At 44.9% G+C, this 26,597-nt stretch overlaps 1 protein-coding gene across 1 annotated transcript; it reads right to left on the bottom strand.

The window, feature by feature from the left end:
- stim2b (stromal interaction molecule 2b) lies at positions 1–26,597 on the bottom strand. The gene is made up of 12 exons (XM_088990818.1): positions 25,908–26,597; positions 13,216–13,346; positions 9,214–9,325; positions 8,954–9,065; positions 8,577–8,692; positions 8,309–8,486; positions 8,055–8,232; positions 7,818–7,979; positions 7,650–7,750; positions 7,318–7,556; positions 5,173–5,341; positions 1–2,161 (listed from the first exon to the last, which is right to left on the bottom strand). Exons 1-12 carry the CDS (start codon positions 26,008–26,010, stop codon positions 1,672–1,674), a joined length of 2,091 nt encoding a protein of 696 aa, XP_088846944.1. The 5' UTR covers positions 26,011–26,597; the 3' UTR covers positions 1–1,671.

Genomic DNA, 26,597 nt, shown 5'->3' with positions numbered 1-26,597 from the left:
TACGGCTGGTAGTTTCTTCAATTTATTCATAGTAATGCACCACATTTGAACTGAGGCTGAACACGAGCCTGTGGTGTTTATTTTCCGGTCCCATAATAGTAAAATTTTCAGCAAAAAGCTCCAAGTAGGTGATCGACGTGTGCTTTCAATGAGAAGGGGTATGGAAAGTCGCGCCGCGCTGTTCGGTCGTGCTTCTGCCGAAGATCACTTTCGCCAGATCCGAAGGTCGTGTGCTTGATGGACCGGTCGTGGTGGGTGTGTATGAATATGAAAATAGTACGCATTATAAGGCTTAATTTTCATAAATTTGACGTTCGTATGATGAAAAGTTTGTATTATAAGGCGTTCATAAGTTGAGGTCTCACTGTAGTTACTAAAACTCAACTAAGGTCAGGGTATGGGTTTCGCATTAGGGTTTCAAACTAGAATTAGGTTTGGAAGTAGGTTTTCAAACTCTGTTTAGGGTTTGGAAGTACTGCTAGAAATGATGATTTGGAAGTGGGGTTGAAAACAAGGGCTTTGTTCTACTGCTTTTGGAAGTACGTAGCTACTAAAACATGGTTTTTACTGACCTTGTTTTGCCCATAAGCGTCACTTCCTGATTTTGTGATGGTGATGATTGTTTTCCAAAATAAAAGTCCATACTTACTGTCCATGAGATGATTTCTATAACTATACCCGCCATTTTTGTCCTTTATTATTAATTCTTCTACAGTATCCAAATATTCACACTTCAAATGTTCTCAAAAACGTGTGTGTGTCATAAGCATCTCTCCCCACCGTGCAGTTCTGACTCTTTATTCCTTCAGTGTGTGCTGTTTATCCCATAGCAACAACAATAATAATAACATTAATAATAATAATTGCATTGATTGACCATTCTGTCGCACACACCTCGTAAACAGCGTCAACTTTCCAGCCACCACCAGTGGTGACAAGCTGCGTCGAAAGCCACAGTGTAAGGCAGTAGCTTTTTGACATCATCAAGCCAGGAAGTCCAGATTGTGTCCTGGTCACAACCCACAGGCCCTTTTTTCCGGGAGGGCTAAACTGCGGTGAGCAAAAATTCAAGTGTCTGATACAGACGCACCGGCATCACGGCAGGGACACGTTCAAGGTGTCCTCCATAATCGACAAGTAGCCTGGGAGTGTCTTCCGGAACCAGGTGTTGGCACGAAGGGAAGGCAATCGATTAGTGCAAAGTCAACCGGGAACGACAGATCAACAACTTCAGGAAGCCCCCCTCCCCCTTCTCATCTTGTATCCCAAAATTGAAATATCAGAAAATATAAGCAAACAATCCTAAACATCAACATTCAAGTGGCATCATGTGACCTTTTGTCATAAATGTCCCCCCCAAAAAACAGGAAGTAGTGCAAAAAGCTTTTAGCAGAATCTTTTTGTCCCCCCCACCCCTCTCCATGTAACAAGAAATCAATTGCTGAGGACCACCTCAATCCAGAAATCGGGTGACGAGGCGAGTGGCGGGTGGGGGCTTTTTTTTGTCATGGAGTGTGCCGTGGTCAGCAAAGTCATTGTGTGCTTGGAAATAAAGGACTGGCTTTGGTTGTCGACGATGGGTCTTGCCGAACCACCGGCAACTGAACTACGTACCGCCTTGGAAGAATCGTCGGTGTTCAGAGTCAATGTCCTCTGGTGGGCACACGCAACTTATTTTTTCTTCTTGAACAGGCTTTTGATTTTGGAGGAGGAGCGCTTGATTTTCTCTCCGTTGTCACTGGAGTCCTGGGAAGAGGTGCTCAGGAGCTTGTGCTCTCGCCCCACGCTGCGACCTTCCGAGTCCAGCGAGGTCAGCGACGGGTAGCGGCCCACGGCAGCGGGCAGCACACCGAAGCTGTGCGACTTCCCCAGGACGCCGTTGTACGTCGCCTTCCCCGACGGGGGGGTCACGGCCCGGGGATCCGGCGCCACGCGAGTGAGGTCCGGCGACGGCGAGGTGGACGGCGGCCCCGAGGGGGAGGCAGCAGGCGTCGGGGGCAAAGGAGGCGGGGTGGAGTCGCCGCTGTTGCCGGCGGACGTGGGGAACTCGGGGCTCTGGTTGAACATCAGGATTTCCTCGCGGGAAATCTTACGGTAGTATGACGGCTTCCGGCCCGTCGAGCAGTTTGGAGTGTCCGCGTCGGGGCTGACCTCCTGGTCACTGGGAAACATGGAGGAGGACACAAAAAACATCACAGGTCACGCCAATCGGTGGTTCTCTCCCTACTATTGAAACCCAATCAGTGGTTCAAATTCAAAGTACAGTGATACCTCGGCTTACGAACGCTTTAGCCAACGAACTTTTCTCCTTACGAACATTAAATTCGCAAGAATATAATCTTGGCATACAAACTATTTTTCAGGAAACACACGGAGCGCCACAATGGGTGGCGGACTAGTTTTCGGCGGACTAGTGTTCGGTGGAAGAACGGCAAAACACTCGGCCGAACAGTGCCATTGTAGCTGCCGGACTACTTTTCCACACCCCTTTTCTCTGAGTGCATACGTCGTTTGTCTTCAAGGATTTGCTATCACGGATACTTTTGCTGTTCTTCTTTCCCCACCACAGGCTAGTGTTTAGCCGAAGAGGACACAAAACAGAATTACAGTCGAGCAGAAGAAGGAGATCATCAGTATGCTAAGTCGACCATTACTACCATCTTCGGAACAAAAAAGCTTTTAAAGGTGCGTGTGTTGGTAAAGATGTTTCCGTGTTTTAATTTAAAACAGATTCTTTTCTTACAGACAGTGTATTGTAGGTGTTCAAATACCTGACATGTTTCGGCGTATACTGGGTGTTGCTATGAGTGACAATCCGTGACACTTTGACGAAGGCGGAAGTACAGTAAAGTCTCGTTATATCGATATCGGTTATATCGATAGTCCCGCTTATTACGATACTATTTCTATGCACGCACGGAGAAAATTACATGCGCGCAGGGTAGGATATATCGATAGTCCCGGTTATATCGATATTTTTCGGACTCCCTAGAATATCGATACAACGAGACTTTACTGTATATGCCGAAACATGTCAGGTATTTGAACACCTACAATACACTGTAAGAAAAGAATCTGTTTTAAATTAGATATGAAGTAGACAGGATGAACGTAATACAACTATGTTTCCGTATTATCTAAGCAATGGTCTCGGGCAATAGAAGAGGTTGAAAAACTTCTGTTAATTTTGGATTAACGAAAATCAGCTAGCCGGCGACAGCGTGAGTGAAGCAATTATCGCCGAGAAAGCGTCATCTGTTGATGATTTAAAGGCTAGCCACGGATGGTTCGAGAACTTTAAGCGTCATACAGGGATTCAAAGTGTCATTCGTCATGGTGAGGCAGCCAGTTCTGACGATAAAGCTGACAAAGCTTACAAGGAATCATTCATCAAGATGGTGGAACAAGAAGGCTACGTTCGTCATCAAGTGTTTAATGATGATGAGAATGGCCTTTTTTTTTCGAAATAAAGATGCAAAAAATAAGGTATATTTTGTGTGATTTTAAGGCTTATTTAGTAGAAAAATACAGTGGGACCTTGGCTTATGAACTTAATTGGTTCCCAGACAGAGTGTGTAAGGCGAAAAGCGTGTATCCCAAAAATTAATTTCCCATAGGAAACCATTAAAATGAGAATAATATGTTCCCAGGTCCCCATAGAACATATTTTTCTACTTGCTAATTTTCGAAGCCTTAAAAGTACACAAAATACACCTTATTGTATGTATAATAAATGTGCTACACACACACGCGCACACACACGTATATATATATATATATATATATATATATATATATATATATATATATATATATATATATATATATATATATATATATATATATATACATTTATATGCTGTACTGTACAATAAAGTCATTTTATTTACCTTTGTGATGGTTGTTAATGGAATGGAGTGTCCGGTTTCCTCAGCATTAAACACTTGATGAGGAACATAGGCTTCTTTCACCATCTTGAGGAATGATCCCTTGTAAGTGCTTTCTCTGTGATAATTGTATCTAGTTCTTCATCAATTGTGATCTGTTTAGCTGGGTTAATAGCTTCTTGCATCAAGTGTACAGATGACTTGTGCGGGTTATTTGTGGAGCCTGATAGATGGGATATTTAACCTTCCAGTCTACACTCTGCTTTTGAACTGCTATCAAAGTTGAAATGGGTCCAAATTTCACTGTTTTCTATCAATGTTCTTTTCCATTTTACTTGTTTTTCCCCCCTTTTCTTTATTTTTTTGTTTCAAGCTCTGTCCTCTCCCTTTCATGTTTTTTTTCTCTCCCTGTCTCTGTCTGCCTGTCTCTTTAATGTTTAACTCCCCCCCACCCCCACTGCTGGGTTCTTGACCAAACACGTGGCTTTAACCCAATACGCCCCACCCCCGATCCCCCGGGGGTGGGGAATAGAGGAAAAAAAAAAGTCCGCTGCCATTTCCTTGTTTAGAGAACGGGCTCATTCACGAACGTCACATCACTCATTGTGGCAGCTCTGTGTGTATCCCGAAAAATAGTTTGTATGCCAAGGTAAAATTTTCATCAATAAAACGTTCGTAAAGCAAAAAGTTCGTAAGCCAAGGGGTTAGTAAACCGAGGTCCCACTGTATGTTTTATGGAGACCTGGGAATGGATTATTCTCATTTTAATGGTTTCCTATGGGAAATTAATGTTTGGAATACACATTTTTCACCTTACACACACTTTCTGGGAACCAATTAAGTTCGTAAGCCAAGGTATCACTGTATGTGTCCCTCAAAAATGCCCAAAAGTGAGTGGAGTGACTTTAACTGCTTGTTAGCAAGTGTGATGTCATGTCCATATTGCAGTGGTTCTTAACCACAGGTTGCGAGAATGCTTCCTAGTGGGCGTGAGGATACCCTGGGGGAAATTTACAGTTTTTGGGGATAATGTTTGGTTAAAAAGTGAAAAAAATCTGAAAATCAAGAAGTCATTGTGCTAATAGGCATTAGGGATAATGCTAATTAAGCAAATTACATCTATATTGGTGAAAAATAATACAACCTGGTTGTGATTTGGCTGCGGTGCGAATCACCGTCACCACTTAGCCCCCAAAGCACCAGTAAAAAAATGTCTGAAGATAACTAACACCTAAGAGTCTACACTTACAAACCATTCCTCGGGATCATGGCCGCCCCTACGTACCTCCTCCGATCCGAGCTGAACATGACATATTCGTCGTCCGCCTCCAGGGGATATGAAAGGGACGAGCCGGCCATGGACAGCAGGTCGGGATCTGGGGGCGAACTCATCAAGCTCCGGCGGGAGCGGCACCCACTGCTGTTGCGCGTCAGCGGGGGCCTCATCAACGTGGCTTTTTTTTTTTTTTAATCAACATTTTTTTAAAGGGAGAGATGAAGAAGAAAATGTAGATTCCTACTTATTTCAAACCGATAAACACTTTAAGGCAAAAATTAGTGCATCCAAAAGACAGGCTGCCAAATGAAAATAAAAGTAATGTAGTTTATTCAATACATTGTAAGAATGAAAATTGTCAAGAGCAATACATTGGCGAGACTAAACAAATTCTCAAAAAAGACTTTATCAACATCGCAGGGATAATACGAGTGGGCCTCAATCTGCAGTACATTTGCATCTAAAAGCTAGCAACCACACATTTGACGACAGTGAGGTTAAAATCTTAGCGAAAGAAAATAGATGGTTTGAAAGGGGAGTAAAAGAAGCTATTTTCATAAAACAGCAAAACCCTTCACTAAATCGCCAAGGTGGGGTGAGGTTTAATTTGGATCGTTCTTACAACCGACTTCTTATACAGTCTTATTTCACTTACATTTCATTACAAAAGCTTTCATTTGTTATTATAAATCATCCAGAGTCCTCACAAATGATGTGAAATTTCGGGTTTGCTTCAGGATCGGGCCTGCAAATCAAGTTAATTGGTCGGGCTCGGGTCAGGCTGGATTCTTGGGGCCCGATCTTACCTCTATTTCAAAGTTAGCAATTAGCGGTTTCAAATTTAACTCATTTACTGCCATTCCCAAATTTATTTGGGAATTGAAAATAGGACGTGGAGCGCCATTCCCCGAATTTGTCCGGGTTTTAGTTTTTATTGCAGGGGTGCCGAAAAAGCGGTGGTAAGACCTCTGCCAATGTTTTTCCCTTCCATGAGTGGGCTGCATTTCCCTTATTTCCATGTTAGTGCTTTGTTCCAGCTTCAGCTGATGTTAAAGCGCTATATAAACAAATATGAATGTATTGCATTATATTTTGGACAGCCGCCCTCATTTCAAGCTCATATAACACCAGACCCATATAATTTAGAAAAAAACCGTTTTTTTCTGATGAAAGAAAAGAGTCGAAGATTTCTTATGCTGCATTGAATGTTTATGTAGCGCTAAAACACAATATTCTGTGTGTCCTGGAATTTGAGTGAAAATGACAAAAACCCTGGCACTAAATTGGAATTTTTTTGGGCATGTCTGCCAGTGAATGAATTTTTTTAAAAAGTGAGAGATCAAGAAGAAAAATTTGAGTTCAGATATCAGTACTTTCAAGGTTAGCTATTAGCGTGGTTTCAAATTTTTAAATTTAAATTTAAAAAAGTGAGAGATGAAGAAGAAAATTTCAAGTTCAGATATCGGTGCTTTCGGGGTTAGCAATTAGCTCGGTTCCAAATTTAAAAATACAAATAGTTTAAAAAACTGAGAGATCAAGAAAAAAAATTGTGTAAATTATTAGTGTGCTTTTGATGCAAGGTTAAAGTCTGGAAGATGTATGCGTTTATGCATACGTTCCTTGTAACCTATTGTTGTTTCAAAGTTAAGGATCACTGGAATTAAAGGCTTTTTTCATATGCCTGTTTAGTGTGTTTCACATGATGCGTTAGCATCAAGCTACTTGACTTCCGGAAGTCAGAATATTTGCGTTTGGCTCAATATATCATTTTTTGGGTGTTTTATATGCTCTGTGTGAGTTACTAGCTTGTGCTTCAAGGTAAATAATTACAAAGAGATTGCTGCTAGGTTTGCTAGCTTGTTTAATGCATTACACATGAAGTGCTTGCATAAGCATACATATGGCCAGTGTGTGTCACTCGCCCCTGAGTTCTTGTTCCAATATCAGCTGTTTCAAGGTCAAACATTCATTATGTTGATGCAAGGTTTGCTAGCGTCAACATTGGTAGCGCTTTACATTATTACGTGTTTCCATAAAGCCACCAGGATTGACGGCAAACAAAGCTTTGCGGTTTTGGGCGAATACACAACATTTCATTTTCGTTGAAGCTTGAAAATGGCAAAAAGCTGTTCCCATTCCCTGCGAAGTTCTTACCCGTGAATTGTGGGACGATGGGGGGCGTATCCTCGTCCAGGTCGTCCACGCCGCCGGCTATCGGGTACGGCGGGATGGATACACGCGGCATCACCACCCAGCTGTGGTCAGAGTACAAGCTGGCCGTCAGACTCGGCAACCCCGAGTTGTTGACGACGGGGAAACCGCAGAGTCTCTCGATCTGCTGCCAGCGGTGCAGGCGCTCCCTGAGGCATGCCGTTACCTCAGACAAGGACTTCCTAAAGAAAAAAAAAACATCAAAACTAGTCTTTAACTTGGTAAGACCAAAATAAAAAAGTTTTCAGAACCCCTCGCCTGGTTTATGGACTTACTTTGCCTCAAGTATCTTGTGGTCCACCTCGTCCAGTGACGAACTGTGTGCGACGTGAAGAGTTCCAAACACAGAACTTCTCTTTTTTTTTATTTTTTCCGCCTAGCATCCAATAAGGAAAGATTGGCAAAAACCAAGAAAGGACCAGAGGCCGCTCGATCGTGGTTACCTCATCCTTGGCGACGCAGAGTTGCAACTCGGCGCTCTGTTTCTTGATGTTGTAGTACTGGACCTCAACCTCGTGCGTGAGCTGCAGCCACTTCTGCAGAGCTTCCGGCAAAGCCCGCTCAGACTGCATCTCCTTCTCGGCTCGCTTGAGGGCCTTTCGGACCTGCCCGGCGTGAATGGGTTCAGGTTTAGACCCGTGCCATGTCTTCTTCTGACTCTGCCGCGTTGTAGGCTTTACCTGTACCAGCTCCTCTTCGGCGTACTTGAGCCGACTGAGCTCGCATTCAGCGCCTTCCCGCAGGTCCCTCAGTCTGTGGGCCTCCTTCTTGGCGCCGGTGATCTCATCCCTCATCTTCTGCTCGAGATTCTGCTTCTCAACTATGACCGTCCGGTTTTCTTCCTGGGCCTTTTCTAACCTGAAAGGACGGAAATCCATCTGAACACGCAATATCTCGTTTCCGGCCACTGCTTATTTGGAGCCCTACCGCTCACCGACTCTGCAGGTCCAGGAGGCTCTGCTCTGCGTTTTGCAGGCTCTCCAGATCCCTCATCATCTGGGACATGTGGACCTTACTGGACTTATTCTGGACGTAGGCAAACCAGCAGCCGCCCACGCCAATGACGATGGAGATCATGAGGATAAAGTCCTTCATCCAGTTGTGTTGCGGACCTGATGGAATGGGGGATGCCGGCGGTGCGGTTTCAAGCGTCCGCAGGTCATGTGTGATTGGGTCAAGGCAATGCCGGGTATGTTACTTACGCAGCGGGGGCCCGAAAAGGACTGCGTCGAGCGCCTTGAGATTGAGTTTTTGTTTATGTCGCTGGTCTGAAACCTTAAGCTGCAGTGACAAGAACGACGGCTCATTTGCGGCGATTCTGAAACACATAGTCTGATCATTACAATGAGCGGGGACGCGCAAACAGGATCTCGTTCTTCGGTCGGGACTTTGCTCCGATTTCACATTTCTCAATTCCAAGACTCTTCCCTATTTTAAGACGTGCATGCTCAGGCCGGAACATGATCTGGTATGAGATCCACATGTCTTCACCTCCCCTCCTAAACCTCGACTGTCTTTTGCAAACACCAGATGGCGACATGGTCATGGAAGACAAATGTGAAACGCAAAAAGCACTCACCGTGGCAGCGTGTTCCCCGTGACACGAAACTCCCGGAAGTTCTTTTCGTACTGGGGCAGTTCCACCGACTCCTTCAACCACTGTACCGTGTCTTCCACCGTCCAGTTGTGTACTGAAAGACAGAAAAAAGTTATGCCGTGATCTTGCGACTCCATGCCCAGGGCTAAATACGGCCTACGGTCATAGATGTGACATAGGTTGGAGAAAACGACAAGTTGATGGTTGTTTTGTTGTGCTTCTAAAAAGTGCAGCAGATTTGCCTTCAGAGGTCTTCCAGCCTTTCCAAAGTTCCTCCACGGTGATGTGCTGGTCCTCGCGGTGCAGGTTGCTATGCTTGTTGGTCTGCTGCTGCTTCATGTCTTCTATGATAAACTAAGGAGAGATAGGATCATATTTATTGCCATCTGCTTTTCTTGGGAGGGTTGTTTCTTTACAGCACAAGCAACCCCCCACCCCCTCTTAACTATCGTGCGTTTGACAGTGTACGCGGATGTCCATGTGCTCTCTTTCTCTCTCTCTCTCTCTCTCTCTCTCTCTCTCTCTCTCTCTCTCTCTCTCTCTCTCTCTCTCTCTCTCTCTCTATACCTCTCGCTATATCTCTCTCTATACCTCTCTCCTACCTTTCTACCTCTCTCTCCCTTTGGTCCCTTTCTCTCTCTCTCTGCTTCTGTCTCTCTCTTCCTTTCACTCTCTCTCCCTCAGTGCCTACGTTCCTCTCTTTCTCTCTCTGTCTCTCTTTCTCTGCCTCTCTCTCTATACTTCTCTCTATGCCTCTTTCTCTCTCTCCCTCTCGCCACCTCTCACTCCCTTTCGCTATCGCTCTCTTTCACTATCTCTCGCTTTCCTTTGCTCTCTGTTACTCTCTCTCTCTCTCTCTCTCTCTTCTCTCTCTCTCTCTCCCTCTCTTTCTCTCCCTCTCTGTATACTACTCTTTTGTTTCTCTCTCTGCATCTTTCTCTCTCTATATATGCCTCTCTCTCTCTCTCTCTCTCTCCCTGGCCAGCTCTCTCTTACCTCTCTCCATCTCCCAATCTCCCCCTTTCGCTATCTCTCTCTCTTCCTTTCGCTATCGCTCGCTTTCCTTTGCTCTATATCCCTCTCTATACCTCTCTCTCTCTCTCTCTCTCTCTCTCTCTCTCTCTCTCTCTCTCTCTCTCTCTCTCTCTCTATCGCACTCACACGCTTTCATTTCTCATCTTTTTGCCTTTTAGGGACTTTGAAAAGACAGCAAGAGTTGCACTTCCACCTGCGTCTGCATTAACTTTCCGACAGCCCTCCTTTTGACAGCTTTGAGCTTCACAGTCCTGTAGAAAAGCCTGAGTCGCAACAAAAGAAATCCCAGAATACCTTTTTTGCCCATAAATGTCCCATTGCGCGGTCGAAACGATCTCGGGATCAACCATGATCGCATTTCAAAGGCAGCCTTTTGTTTCGCGCTCACTGGTGATATCGTGCTCAGCATCTCCAAATGAAAACAGCTCAGTTCACTGGCTCCCATCTGTTGTCTTGTATTGTGGTACATTCCATAAGACTTTCAGCTACAGCTGATCGTAATCCCCAATTTATGCCATTCGGGCACTCCCCAGCCCTGAGGTGGGGTTGCAAACGCATATTGAGCTTTGTCAGTGTGCGCAGCGGCTTCGGGAAACCGTGTCGTTGCCAGTAAACTTGTAAACAAACACATGCAGAGGCAAGAAGAGAGCAAACGGGGACCGACTTGGTGGAACGCATTGAATAGCCGCATTGCACGAAATGGCACAGTTCCGAGACTATAAATAAACATTAAGAGGTTGTGGTTGTTGTTGCTTAGGGCTGATGAGAACGGTGTGATCAAAGATAAAGGCGGGTCTTTGAGGAGTTGTTTTTGCAAATCCATGAATAAACCCGAGTTGAAATGCAAACAGATGATGACATTTCACGGCGAAAATCACGTTGAGTCAGCAGGAGCTTGCTCAGTGAACCTCGGTGCCGATTATCCCGGCAGGCCACCTGACGTCGGGACGTTGAGCTCGAGAATAAGTCGGTCATAAAAACCGATGACTCCATTACATCTGAAGCACCTTGGTGCGCCGAGGTCCAGCAGATGTCTCCGTGACATTTGCTGCCCCGACAGGGTCGACCAAGAATGCCTGAAATGCAGGTCACAGAAAAGCGGATGTCCAGCCGGCGGATGTCTCCTGACAATAATGACCATCAAGACCTTCAGGTCAGTCGGTAGAGAGGGTGGGAGACAACTCAAGGCGGCAAACACCAGTGGAATCTTTGTTCGACAGATGTAGGGTGTCAACCGGTGGGCAGCAAGAAGAAGCTTTATTTCTAATGCCCTTTTCTCCGAAGTCTTTCCACTGTTGGAGTGGCAGCATCAGGAAAGCTTTGTCTTTCCGGCCATTGGCACGTCCAGGTCAAGTGACACGTGTCACTCCAGCTCAACTGGAATTTGCTTTTGCATTCTAAGCGGAATCTGCCGCTTGCAGGGCGTCGAGGTCTCAGTGCCATCATGAACACAAAATTAATGACACAAGTAGGCAGTAATTAATGCCCTCAATACCTCCGGGAAATAGTTCAATGAGGCCCCGGAATTGCGGCAGTTATATCAAAATATCTTTGGAATTGGTCAGTTCCAAAGTTGATCACTATAAAGACTTGGATCACTATGAGAATGGCTATTGGCTAGCAGCTAGCTGTAAGGCCCAAAACTACAGTTCTCGCAGGACCAGCATAGAAAAGTAGTCATCTCACGTCCATTTATTGTTTAAAAGCAAGGGTGTCAAACTCATTCTTTGGATTGGATTGGATTTGCCTTTATTAGACTCCCAGTGGAGAAATTTACATTTTCCGCAGACCACATTGTAGTGACGGTTTCCTCTCGGAAGGCATTATGAATTTGGGAAAGCCATTAGAATGTTTCACCCCCTCCACATATTACATATCGAGCGCATGGGACAATTTGAAATTTTGGTTAGGACTTTAGCAAACATCATGTAATTTCACAAATGTGATTTTGCTTTCGCAGGCCGAATAAAATGATGTGGCAGGCCAGATATGGCCCCCGGACCTTGACTTTGACACCTGTGTTTTTAAGTCATGCCGCAAGATGAGTGTGAAACAATGTTGACACATTTTGACCTTTCGGCGTACATCGAGAGATTACACAAATTTAAGGGATCTACCCATGGCAATTGTCTTGACATTTGCATCCGGTCTTGGTCTCATTTGGCATTCGACTCGGTATCACTCCCATCATGGGTGAGGTCTTGTCAGCTGACGAAAGGAATACCGGCACTAACGCCGACATGTGATGCAAAGGTGGCCCTTGCAAGAAGGTCAATTACTGAGAAATCAACGGGCCACATCGGGACAGCTAGCTTCCAGATGACAACCCGGAGAAGCACACAACCAAATTTGAGGTGATGTCGAAGCAACGGTCTCAGGCAATAGGAGAGGTTGAAAAATTTCTGTTGATTTGGATTAGCGAAAAGCAGTTAGCAGGGGACAGTGAGTGAGAGTATTATCGCAGAGAAAGCAGGGCAACTTCAGTCGGATATCATCAAGAGGCAACTACATGACCGACCAACACAAAGGTAAATAAAACGACTTTATTATACAGTACAGTTTATTTCTTGAATTACAATACAATAGCACATTTATTATACATAAAATATGGTATATTTGTGTAGTTTTAAGGCTTGTTTAGTAGAAAATTGTGTTCTATGGGGACCTGGGAACGGATTATTCTCATTTTTAATGGTTTCTTATGGGAAATAAATGTTCGGCAGACGAACTTTTCGCCTTCCACACACTTTCTGGGAACCAATTCAGTTCGTAAGCTGGGGTATCACTGTACCAAGAACTAAATGGAGGCTCAGAGAGGATCAAGCCTTTTCTTTTGCTGGGTCCTCTCTCTGAAATGACCTGCAACTGAACATTCGGCAAGCCCCACGCTGCCCATCTTTAAAACCCGGCCGGCTCTTGAAAACTCATGTGTACTCTTTGGCATTTGACTTTGCATGATGCATACTTGATCTTAGTCTTACTCGCTAGTGCTTTCTACTATCTTTGGGACTGCTTTTTTTGCCTGTATATTATAGTTGTCTATGTAAAGCACTTTGTATGCAGCCTGTCTGTCCTATTGAAAAAACATTTGAGTTGAGTTGAGTGAACAGACTCAAAATTGGCTGGCATCTTGTCATGTCGGCGTCAACACCCGTATACTGGAGTTGACCGTAGTGGGCAAATGGCAAATATAAATGTGCAAAACTCACCTCCACACTCTCGCTCACTTCAATTCCGCCATCGTTGTCGTCGTCCAGCTCTTTATGGATGTGGCGTAAGGCCGCCAGACTGAAGCGGTCCGCATCGCCCACACACGGGGGGATGACTATCAGGCAGGGGTCTAAATGGGGAGACACACAGGTGGGCCCTGGTCAGTTTCCTACAGGCATCACATTCGAACACCATGGCAAAATGTAATAAAAATGAGTGCAATGCCGCATCTTCGCTGACTAAAATCTGTGGTTGCGAATCACTAACCCCGGACACCAAGTAGCTTGGTAGTTGTACTTGTCTTTCAGTTTCCAAGACGAGAACGGCATACCTTGCACATGAGCGTTGTTCAGCTGCAACAGAGCCAAACACAATCGCAAAACCTCGGCGGTCAGAACGTGGGACCAGCTGAAAGTCAGTCCATCTGCGGTTATGTGGGAGACACACTCGACAAAGACCAGCCTGTCGTCAAAAAGCCCGATAGCACACCTCATTCTCTGTAACCTTCACATGGGAAGTGTTTGAAACTCGTCACCTCTATGCTTTTATGGTGGCGAGTTGTGTAAAGACCGAATGGACGTCCTCCTGCACATTCGCAGATTTGCATGAGGGTACATCCATTTTCCTTCAGGCCCTGACCACTCCTCTCATTCGTCACCGCTTTGTGTCAATATATATCGAGAGTTCTCTTCAAATGTTTACATCGAGATTCTTGGCTGGGCTCAAATTGGTGAACATTCTTCAATCACAATTTCAAAAATAAGGGCGGGCGGCGTGGAGGAAATCGCAAGGTTAGCTGTATCAGTAATGTACCCAAAAATGCTTTTTGGAGGATGAGTGGTGCTTCCGAGACTACCACTCTTCTGTGACTTGTTAGTCTGAATCTCATCAGCCATCTAGGACCTAGGTGTTTAGTCCAACTGCTAGATTCTAGGCAGTCGAACATGTCTTGCCTAGACGGGAATCCTAATAACATTTCAACTTCTCGTTGAGTTTGTCAGCACGGCAATAATTTGTCGCTCAATCCTTAAAGCACTGCAACATACAGGAGATGAGCATTGACATGCAGGTAGCAGGGGCTTTCTTCACACAGCTGTGTTTGTTTTTGATACACACAATGTTGCCATCTTTGTTTTATGCTAATGAAGTAAAATTGAGTATCTCCATTTTTAAGTGAACATGCTACAACATATGCTACAAGAAACATATTATCTTCCATCTGCTGAACTTTTGTGTCATTTCTCGCTTCAGCGCTAATTTGGCAGTTTAAGCAGTTTTCGGTATCGGACCGGAACTCGGAAATTCACTTTGAAGCAAGAGGAGATGTTTGACTCAACACATGCGGCGGCTAAGTTTGGACGTGATTGCCAGTGATCGGGCTAAAATGACCGATAGGGAAAATGTGGCGTCTTCAGGAAGAGCAAAATAATTTACTCAACAGCTACGGGAGCAGTTACACAACGAGGGTCCTTCGCATGATATCCAGCAGCCTGCATTGACAGTTAAGAGTTACATCATATGAAATACCTGTTCTGTATTTGCCTTGGCTACCAGACAGGCTCTCAACTTAAACTCGTGGTTGTTTACAGACGACCGAGAGTCGAGAACTAACTGCAGCTTTTACAGGACTTCACTTTGACGGAGGTTTAATGGTAATCAGTAATCGCCGCTTACATAAAATGTGCATTTGAGAGCTTAATTGCACATATTGTATCGAAATAGCTGTGCCTCTGCATCCTCCCAAAAACACGGTTTAAACTTCATTCAGTCGGCCTCATTTACATGTTACCGCCCTGGCACTGCATTTTCCGCACACAGGGTGCCGTTTCCAAGCCAAGGCCACCGGCGGCTACACGGAAGCGCAATCATGCGAAAAGCTGAAATGTAAGCAGAGCTGCAGAGTCAACACACAAAGCATTACGCACAGCACACAAACGGTTGGTAAAGTTGTCAACGTTGGGTGTGGTGGAGGGGCCTGATCGTCATGGTCACAAAGACCCATTGCCGGTCCAAAGCCCGGATAAATACAGAAGGTTGTGTCAGGAAGGGCATCCAACGTAAAAGCTTGGCCGAAACAAAAATGTGAATCTAACCTCTGATGATGGAGGACACTGATTCTATAAGCTATTGAGCTAGCTAGCTATTAGTTAGCGATTAGCTAGCCAGCTAACCTTCTATCTATTTGAGTTGTTCCGGGTTGAGTGAACCGTGGCACATGTGGCTGTCGCTGGTCACCCACAAAAAAAACTGATCCTGTGACTGCAAGTGACCTTGACAGTTTTGAAAGGCGCTTATAAATTAAATGTATTATCATTATTATAAAAATAAGGCAATAATAGTATACTGTAAGTCTAGATTTTATCCAAAAATTGTCCTCCAAGTCTGGAATTTATCCAAAGAGTGACTATTAATTTGAATCACCTGGGAACTCGAATGTCTTAGCGAGCCTTTTTCCATATTCCGCCATGTCCATTTAAACACGCCTTCCTTTAATTGTTGGTCTATTTCTGTTCCGCAAACTCTTGCGAAGATACCTTCAGAAGCCTAAGAAGAAAGACAATCCTGAGATATTTTTAAAAGCTGTCATTTACACGAACAGTGTTTGGAATTTACAACCGTGGCAAGCACAAGGCTTCCTTTCCCTGGTGTCCTCTTGTCTTTTGTGTGCCGCAGGATGATTAGGAGGTACTATGTGACAGGACGTCACAGTGAATGACCCCTTGCATTCCGGGAGAGGAGAAGCCGGATGGGTTAGGGGGAGTGACGTGCACAAAAAAATTACAATCAAAACAGACAGTCCCAAAAGACTAAAAAATTGGAAAGCAAAGAGTTATTTTTAAGTTGGCAGGCTCCCGTTTGTCAGGATGTAAGAGCCCAACAATGGCAGAGGTCTCCGTTTGCTTCCACGCCAGCAGACGTTTTGCGCACAGGCAGAAAGCGCTCATTCACTTAGCAAGCTGTCGTTAAAAAGTGCTTGAAAGGAATCAGGAAACAAAAGCCTTTGCGAAGTCACCCTCGACCGCAACGCACAGCAATCACCAGGCCGGTTCGGTTTGTTGACGTGATGCGTGGAATTCGGAAAGAACTTTCAGATTCCCACAAAACGTCCTATGCCGGACGCTTTCAATTCTTTGAGGGCTACTCTTAAAACACAGGACAGCTGCATGTGAAATAAATCAATCAGCGGTGTGCTAACAAAAGGAGCCAGATTTGATGTGTTAAAAATAGGGGGGGAGAGTAACCTTGGCAGACATTCTTTACATAGAACAGCAATTAATTTAAATGCATTTCAGTGAGACATTCTGTGTTTCGTATTTGCTTTCTTTATTTGAATTTCAGCCATCTTAAGCATGTGTGTTGCTTCATTTGAATGACGTTGAAAATTAAACTTGAATATTCACTTAACTTTTTTAACACTAACTTTTTTGTAAAAGTTGAACAGAAGTAATTGTTCTTTTGTTGATTGGATTGGATTTACCTCGCCGTGGAGAAATTTGCATTTCACAGCAGCAAAGTTATGAAAGGAAGATGAAATGAATGAAAGAAGTAGAAAAACAAAATACAGGAGCACCTGGAAAGCCAAACACTCTTGGGGCGCCATCTTGAAGTCAAAAGAAGAAAAAAAACTAAATAACAAATTGTTGCCATTTTAGATTTTTTTTGTCGAATATTGCCATTTTAGAAAATTGGGGGGCGGATTCAGTGAATGACTCGTATAACAATTTGCTGTTCCTTATTCAGCCTGTAGTTGGCAGCACTTAGCATACGCAGGTAACAGCGCTACTGCCCAATGGATTCATTCTACATGCAAGCCGGATGTGACTGATTTTGACTGTGGCTGTGGGCCAGATAAAAATTGACTACGGGCTGCATTTGGCCCCTGAGCCGGACTTTGACGATGTCTGAAATAAGTCCTTGTAGATGTCCTTCGGGTATTGTTGTGAACCCGCCCGACCATGACATGACATTAGCTGCATAATAATCGTGTGGATCAGACAATGAAAAAAAGGGTGTGAAGTTGCTGAAGCGGTCGGTCCACTTGCCGCACTCGGGTGCGGGCTCGATGGGATCGGTTCCCACTCGGTGCGAATGTTCGTTTGTCTCGGACTGGAGACCAGTTCAGGGTGTCATCTGCCTTCCGTTCCAGCAATTCTCCGTGACCCAGTTCATATATGAAGGCTGAATGGAAGACCTCGGGAGACGAAACTCTCTGTCTGCTTTCCCATTAATCACTTAAAGCGCATGGCTGCGACCATCAATCCCCTGGATGCCCAAAACCCCCGTCAAATAATCACTCGTCCTTTCATGGGCGTATGAAAGACGAAAAACATGAAAAGGCAGGAGCTTTAATGGAGCGAAACACTTCCAGAAAAGGAGATGATCCACGGGCCAGGATTCTTTGGCCGGAACGTTTGAATAACAGGCACCCCCGACATGAGGTTGACCATATCCGCGTCGAGCCCGCGGGTTGCCTGTGAAGGTGAGGTCAGGTCCAACTTGCAATTCGTCTCCGACACGCTTCGTTTTGTGTGACAGGCGGGCGAGGCTTGCCGACAGGCATTTGCAACCGGGGATAAACGGAATTACTTACTGACGGAGAGCCGAAAGAAAGAATTAAATGCGCCCAAGTGTCATTGCAATGTGTTTGTTAGGGCAGTGAGGAAAACCTGCTACTCGTGACTAAAGACATGTTTCATTGTTACGGTCCGGCCGTGGAAAAAAAAAAAAAAAAAAAACTGCATGCGAGCATGCTTGGGGAAAGATCAAAAAGGGAAACCCTTTGAAATGAAGTGCAAGAACAGGAAGAACCGCAATACCGAGCGGGTCAAAAGTAAAGAGAAACACTTCATGTGTAGTGTGATTTATCATGTTGGTGCCCGGATCCAGTTGGATGGCATTGCTCACATGCCGCAATGAACCGAGGCATAAAGTCGCCAGACATTACACAACAGCCCACTTGTTTGCTGTGGGGCTTTTTCCTAACTTGACGATTGGCCAACAAATGTGTGGCAGCGCGATGGGTTACAGCTTATGACGGACGGTGAGAAGAGGAAGTCGTCGGAGAGCGGGGAGGTCGAGTCGGCAGAATACCGAAGGCCAGATCGACAAAGTTGTTGGGGACTCGGATGGCCTTTATCGATGGAGTTGATTTGCATAGAAGCATGGCACACTTGCCATGCTTACATGTGCATGTTCAAATACATGTAAACAACCTCGAGTAAACATGCGCGAATGCCACTCGATATGCATTGTCCTGGGCGTCGCGGCTCGTGACGCATTTCGGCATCTGCATGGGCTTTGCAAATTAGACGTGATTGTTTGTTAGATTTGGAGTCCACAATGCATCTGCCACACCGAAGATGAGAAGGATCAGGCCTTCTCTCAGGGCGAGTTTGATCCAGAGCACGGATCTGAGTTTGGCCATAGACGTAGGATTTTACAGGACAAATATTGACAAGGTAATCAAAGATAGTTAGCGCATCACGAGTCTAATAAGTGCTTATAATCTTCAAACACGGACTTCCAGGAGCAGGTCGGCAGACAGTTGTGTGCGACAAACCGGGCTACCCACTTGTGACAAGCACGGCTCGGAACGTGAAGACCTTGGCGAAGAAATCCACACGTCCCAGAAAGCTAGACTACATCATACGGCGGGGAAAGTTTCGAACCGGAGCAAAGTGACTGCATATCCAAGACAACACTGTAACCGTCGTTTCCATGCGGCAGCGGAAGTAACTCTTGAAAAGTGACAGGCCACGGGGACTGTCTCAGGTGTCTCTGAAGGGCGCAGATTTGGATTCTTCCTGCATTAGAGTGACGAGCCTTAGCTATGCCCCAGATAAGCGAGAGCTGATTCAGGGACGCCATGAACAGGTGCCGTCGCAATGTCAAAATTCATAAAACCAATGACAAACGCACGGGAGAGCTCGTTGTCTATTTGGCATCATAAGTTGGAGCCACCGATCGGTCTGTTTCTGGACCCTTCCTCTTGTTCGATAAGGTGTATCGAGAGACAGTTTTGTCAGCTCCCTCGACGAAACTAATGTCAAACGTTATCGTCTTGAAATATAGTCGACGGGTTTAGCCAAGGCCAAACGGCGACTTCCCCCGCCAAGGGCTCAGGCGGCCAAGCGGAGGACACTGCCAACAAGGGGATAAACACCTTTTACGAGGTGGCCGGTAACAGGGCTGGTGTGCTACCTTGTCGAAACACCACAGATTCCGCTAACGACGGGGTTCAGTGACTCACTTTTACCACCTGGAACCCGACAACGGCAGAATTAGTGTGTGGGAATTGGGCATCCATCAGCCGCCTGGTGGAAAATTAGCAGGGAAAACTTTAGCGGAAACATAAATACTCTCACAAGGGGGGGGGGGTTGCTCTCAGGTCTCGTTAGCTTGAATAACAACCCTTGAGCCCATGGACTGAGATGGACGGGAGCAGCAGCTGTCCACCTTAGGGGACACCCAAGAGGCAAGTCGGTGGCGGCACAAAGCTGACCTTCAAGTTTTTCAAGGATGGATCCAAACTCACTTAAAAGACGACAAAAAAGAAATAAAAGAGTTGGGAATAATCAGTTGCGTGTCAGCTAGTCAGAATACATTACCTCCCGCCTTATATATATATATATATATATACAGTAAAGTCTCGTTATATCGATATCGGATATATCGATAGTCCCGGTTATATCGATACTATTTCTATGCACGCATGGAGAAAATTACATGCAAACAGGGTCGGATATATCGATAGTCCCGGTTATATCGATATAACAAGACTTTACTATATATATATATATATATATATATATATATATATATATATATATATATATATATATATATATATATATATGTGTGTGTGTGTGTGTGTGTGTGTGTGTGTGTGTGTGTGTGTGTGTGTGATTTCAACAAAATGGCAGAATGTTTTCTTTAAAATAACTTTGTGATAATGCTCACCGTTAACATGAATGGTTTTCCGTTCTTCGTGATTGGTAAAAACCCAGCCAAACTATCGGAATATAACACAACTTGCCGGGTACATACGCAAGGTTACTGCTAGCTAGACTGCACACTGCTCATTAGCTTGCACGCTTGCTTTCTGTTGCCTCTCACAGAAGTATAGTGATGGTAACATTAGCATGGGGCTTGTCATAGTGTCACTGACATTCGACTGTTTCATCAATGTTATTGTTTCATTGCAAATTAGAATTTATCAAATTAGAACCTGTTCTCTCCATAAAGGCAAATGGTTATTATTATTTTTTTTTTTTTACTCGTCCGCTTATTCAAAAGGGGGCGTTTACCGGTTTCGACATCAACGGCACCTAAATAAAGATCATAAATGCCGCTTTCCGCCAACTGGCGTCAGTATCATCCAATCAAAATTGTGCTTTCTGCCAACACAAGCCGAAACAGGAAGTGAAAAGCGAAAAAGCGAGAATATATATTTATTTTATCTGGTCATTTTGGTCTGAAAAAGTAGGAAATCCGCAACAGGCGGAAAATTCTTATCCCTGCAGCTAGTAGAAACACTTGACGGGCTTTCGAGCAGCTGAATGCTAAAATGTGCCACGCATGACACTGCAGAAACCGGAGGCGGCAAAAGTACTCGAACCCCGAACGGAAGTAGAAGCATAGATACTTGTGTAACACAAGACGGTGAGGGGGGGGGGGGGGGGGTGAGGCCACTGTCATATTCGAGGCCGTGCTTTAAAAATACAGATGTCAACATTTCAAGTCAACAAATTTCGATACCATTAACTTGAGCAGTTCCACAAAATATTTCAAGCTTTGTGGAGGTACAAAAAACATTGGCTTTCCCACATTATACACAAATTTACAAGACTGTGTTGTCACTTGTATTACCCCCACTTGTATTTATACTTTGAAAAGTATTTTAAGCTGTGTTTATTTCCATTTTAAGTTTAAAATATGACAACAAATGCGCTAGAGCAATGTAACCAAACGGCGCGTCAGTGACACTCGGATGATGGCGGAAGTACACGTCGAAACATATCAGCAAAGTGGTTAGCTATCTAGCTGTTGACTATCTATTAGCTGGCTAGCTAGCTTTCTATCTATTTACTTCCGGGTTGAGTGAACGCTGGCTCAGTGTATTATCTAACTATCGAGGGAGCTAGCGATTGGCTATATAGCTATCTAAGTGGCTATCTTCTTCTTCTTCTTTTCCTTTCGGCTTTTCCCTTCATGGGGTCGCCACAGCAAATCAGTGTCCTCCATCTTTAGAGGTATGATACGCATGTTTGTTTTGGCCAAGCTTTTACGTCGGATGCCCTTCCTGACACAACCCTCTGTATTTATCCGGGCTTGGGACCGGCACAAGAAGACATATGTCCCTTTGTGGCTACAGAACAAGCAACTCGCTCAGTAAAAGGCTCCCAAACACAAAATGGTAATCGGCAAACCAACATTCGAAAAAGCAAAAACTAACTGTACTGTATAATCAAGTCATTTTATTTACCTTTGTGATGGATGGTTGTTGATGTAGTTGCCTCTTGTGGCTATCTATATGTTGGTTATCTATTAGCTGGCTTTCTATCTATTTATTTCCGGGTAGAGTGAACGCTGGGGCGTGTGGCTGCCGCTGCTCACCCACAGAAAAACTTATCCTGTGACGGTAAAGTGACCTTGAGATTTTTGAAAGGCGCTTATAAATGAAATGTATTATTATTATTATATATTTATGTATAAATCTTTTTTTTTTGGGGGGGGGGTAGAATACACATATATAAAATTGGAAACGGAAATACTTCTACCGGACAATGCCTGAAAAATAAGTACAGATGTATTTATTTATTTTTTTTGGGGGGGGGTTTAGAGACTAGTATTTGAAGTTAATTAAAAGGGTAAATGATTGACATTTATGGGGAGTATTTTAGTAAAACAAAGCACGCAAGCAAGTTGTACCCAAACAATTTGCAGAGTTGTTTTTAATTGAGGGCCAAAACACAAGACAGCACTTCTGTAAAAAAAAAAAGAATATTGTAAAGTGACGGAAAGCCAATTTTCGGAACATTTTTCATTTAATTGATATACAGTAAAGTGTCGTTATATCGATATTCAAGGGAGTACGAAAAAATATCGATATAACCGGGACTATCGATATATCCGATCCTGCGCCGAACTGCATTAAACAAAAGCCGCCAAAAGAGGGCAGCCAAGCGCCATATAAGAAACGGAGCTGGCCATTAGCTCCCTTTTTTTTGGGTCAGAGATGTTCCCCCAATGTTGCCTCAAAATGGCACATATAATTCTTTAATGATTGTAAACATGTATGCTTTAATCTTCAGAACTACAGTGTATTTGAAACATATTCATAACTGGATGTGTAACAAGAAAGCATATTATCCGAATCTGAAGCCATTGTTTGGATTCACAAGCAATGCAAGACGTCTTGGCGTGAAGTCATTTTTATTTGCATTTGAATAAAAAGTGACATCGGCTGTCCTTTAATACACAGTATGGAATGTTAATAATTTTCAAAATCATCGCGCTTCAGCAGACAAAACAAGAAACATTGTTGCAAAAAACGATTGCATTCATATACAGTACAGTGGGCATGTACATAACACAACAGGGAAACTGCAACGCTTACATCTTACTGTATTATGTATACAATTTAAAAAGGTCATCAATCTTCTTCTGCTTCTCATTTTTACCTTTTAACACAAACACTTCAATCTCGTCTGCTACACACGAGCTAGCGTCTGAAAATGAAAATGGCTCTGCTACACGGGTGCTGGGCACGTAACCAAGTCACCTGACCAAGTCGACCAATGGCGCGACCGATGGCGTGTCACGTGACAAAGTCACACGGCCAAGTCGACCAATAGCGCGACCGATGGCGGCTCATGTGACCAAGTCGACCAATGGCGCGACCGATGGCAGCTCACGTAACAAGACACGTGACCAAGTTGACCAATGGCGCGACGGATATATCGATATAAACAACAAAAATGGCCGGCGGGGGATGAAAAGGAGCACCGTAATAACCGGTTTATCATAATAACCGGGTATCGTACTAAACGGTACTAATTATACATAAAAAGACTAGAAATGTGCAAGGGAAATGAAAATAGTATCGTAATAAGCGGTACTATCGATATAACGAGACTTTACTGTACTTTAAAATGTTCAGAAACTTTAGTGCTTGAAATTTTTGAGTTGACCCTCATTTTTTTAACAACAGTGGAAAATTGGAAAGCATGCATGGGGCGGCCCGGTGGTCGCATGGTTAGCACACCGGCTTCACAGTGCAGAGGTCGCCGGCTCGCGTCCCACCCTGGCCTCCCTGTGTGGAGTTTGCATGTTCTCCCCGGGCCCGCGTGGGCTTTCTCCGGGTCCTCCGGTTTCCACTCCAAATTGTCCCTCGGCGTGAGTGTGAGAGTGATTGTTGTTTGTCTTTGTGTGCCTTGCGATTGGCTGGCAACCAATCCAGGGTGTCCCCCACATAGTGCCCGAAGACGGATGGGATAGGCTCCAGCACCCCCCGCGACCCTAATGAGGATTAAGCGGTATGGAAAATGGATAGATGAATGGAACATGACTCCATTTGCCATAACGCAGCGGTTTCATAGAATCGGGCGTGAGCATCCTCCTGCAGACTCGTGACTGACATCAAGAACTGGTTGTCCCTCGCGAACGCCGCGAAGGGCTTTATTTGTTCAAATCAGCTAAACACATAAGAGTTTTGTCCACTCAAGAGTTTAAACCATTTGAACTGGAAGACCGTCTCGCCACAGGTGGCGTCCTTGCATCATTACCCCAACATTTTCATATCACATGGACCGTCATTTCAAAGGGCGACCGGAATACAACAAGAAAATCCACGCCAATCTTCTTTAATCCGTTTAGGAGACGGGTCGGGTGACCGCAGGGGGGCAGACAAGGACTGGCTTTCTGCTCCCTAAGTGGAGCTGACGCCAATTGGCATGGCAGGGGGTCGGTGTGGGGGTGGGTCAGGCACGCGGGTACTGATGTGTCTTTGTGTCCGTGGGTCGACTGGACTGGACACAGATCAGAATCTCACAGTCAAGGGGGATAAGGGTCATTGGGGGTTCCTCCAGGAATTTGCAACCATTCGTGTGATTTCAACACATCCACCAATCAATAGATGCTTCATATGTCGTGTCGTTCACCAGTTTTGTCGCTTACGGCTCGAATTGATACGGAAGGACTTCTTTAATCGATCGCAAACATGTATTGGATTGTATTGGATATGCCTTTATTCGTCTCACAGTGGAGAAACTTCCTCTTCAGAACTATTTGAATCATATTAACTGGATAAGTAACAAGAAATGATCTTTTTCCGAATCTGAACTCTCTGAAGCCATTGTTTTGATTTTGGAGCAAGGTAGTTTGTAAAGGAGTTTCCTGACGTGACGTCACAAACTGGGGGCGGGACTTTCTGAATCTCTCCAGTTTTGAGCTCATTAGTGGCAGTTTTGGGAAACTTTTAAGTTATGTTTATTGTTGTTTTGCGTTTGACTAAAAATATCAGCCTGTGTGTTTTGGGTATTTTAGATGCTCTAAAATGTTTTTCTGATGTCAGTTACGAAACAAAACAATGGTGTTGGTTGTCCTTTAAATGGAGAAGACTAACCAGCGATGTTATCTGTCGTCTTTTGTCAGACGACAAAATATGACTGCTGTATACGCTTGTCAACGTGCGTCGTGACCGCTTGTGTCGCGGGATTATGATGACCGTGCGGTGCGCTGGGTTTTGTTAGCCCGAATAGTGTTAGCATGATGCTAACAGTGATCTGGGTCAATACGCAATGTCATTCTTTGGAATATCTCTGAATCACGAAGGGACGACTTTGCACTCAACTTTCTACAAATCTTAGGAAGGGTTCACTTGTGGGGGATCCGGTTTCTCAATGTATCTTCCACCTCTTGTCAATGTTAGCTGTCCAAAAAAGGAGCTTATGCTGTGCGCCAACAGCCCGGGGCACAAACTTTTATTAAAGTGCAAACATTTCCAGGTTAGGATTTTAAATGTCAGGTATAGAGTTGATGGGAAGCGGTATGTTTGACTGCCAATATTTGCGTCACGCCCAGAGGGGTTCTTGTGGGCCCCGTGTCCCACTTTTCAAATGTTCTGCCGTTTATTTTTCTTCCAAATGGTATTGATCGATGAGAAGGTTTCTTCAGCCATCATCTGTACTTTTTTGAAGGTTTCGGACGTTTCGCCTCCTATCTAAGAGGCTTCGTCAGTTCGCTGACGAAGCCTCTTGGATACCACTCCTTTACGACTGAGAGCTTACACAGACGAAATGGTATTGATGTGCCAAGATGTCCCGCAAACCAACTACAGTGGTACGATATGTCGCCATGTCCCCAGATTCCATCACGTGTGTCATTATTCCCTGGCAGTGATTGAGCGCGGTCGGTTGCTAGCTGACACATTTCAGAACCGCTTGGCGGTGTGCCAACACGGCTGTCGGTCCATACTCAATATTATTTAACTCAAATCCCAAGACAGAAAGTTCGTTTCTGATTGTTTAGATCTAAAGGATTGAAGTATCGCCTGTTCCCAATAAAAAAGGGCCTTCTGGGTACATCTACCGTCGCTGCGGGGATTGACATTTTAAACCTGGAGGGTATTCCCGCGGCTAAATCTTCTGATTTAGGGGGGAGGCTTACATTCCACACGAGCTGCGCCTACCTGGGCTGGCTCCATCTCCGCTGTCCGACGTCTTGGATCCCAGTACCGCAGAGATGACGAGTCCACGCAGCAAGACGATCAACACCGCGGAGATGGTGCACATGGTGGACGTGTGGGTGGGAGAAGATCCGGGCGGTGGGTTAAGGCTTCGGGATCATGAGCCAAATCGGTCTCTTGGAAGATGTTCAAGTGGCAGTTCTGGGGTGCTCATTGGGGTTCAGAAATGTCCAACACGGGGAAGCTACCAACCTCCACAGGTACTTTGTGAGGACCTACCGCTGCAGGCTCCCCCATATCAGCTATCAATTAAATCACGCATAGGGGGGGGGGGGGGGGGTTCTGTGCAGAAATTCCAAACGTTCAAACCGGCCCCTCCAAAAAACGTCTGATACAGTCAGTGAATCGATTGTAAAAATCCCCACGCCAGGCTCCGGGAGTTGTTGCCAAGTAGTGCCCTACTTCCACGTACGGTGGAGTATAAACACATCGGTGAAGATCCGCCTCCTATTCACCACAAAGATGCCTGTTTACACACACGCACAAAACGAAGAAGAAAAGCACTTCCTTTGCCGGTTCTTCAGGAACGACATGGCTGCTGTCTACCCGCCGCTCCTGAATTTGGTCCGCTTCGAGAGGTCCGGTGCGGTACGGGGGAACCGTATGCAGTCGCCGCTGGTTAGACGGCAGACG

The sequence above is a fragment of the Hippocampus bargibanti genome, linkage group LG02, assembly GCF_051943395.1.
Source record: "Hippocampus bargibanti isolate YZ-2025 linkage group LG02, ASM5194339v1, whole genome shotgun sequence".
Taxonomy (NCBI): Eukaryota; Metazoa; Chordata; class Actinopteri; order Syngnathiformes; family Syngnathidae; genus Hippocampus; species Hippocampus bargibanti.
Note: the sequence above shows the minus strand (reverse complement) of the source record. Positions and strands in the feature narration are given on the sequence as shown.

Excerpts from the sequence above, each read along its gene's own strand:
- stim2b (XM_088990818.1), bottom strand. The coding sequence starts at position 26,010 with ATGTGCACCATCTCCGCGGTGTTGATCGTCTTGCTGCGTGGACTCGTC. Across the intron at positions 7,751-7,817 it reads TCTGCGTCGCCAAGGATGAG|GCGGAAAAAATAAAAAAAAA; the intron begins GTAACCACGATC and ends ATTGGATGCTAG. Across the intron at positions 5,342-7,317 it reads CATCGTCCCACAATTCACGG|CCACGTTGATGAGGCCCCCG; the intron begins GTAAGAACTTCG and ends AAAAAAAAAAAG.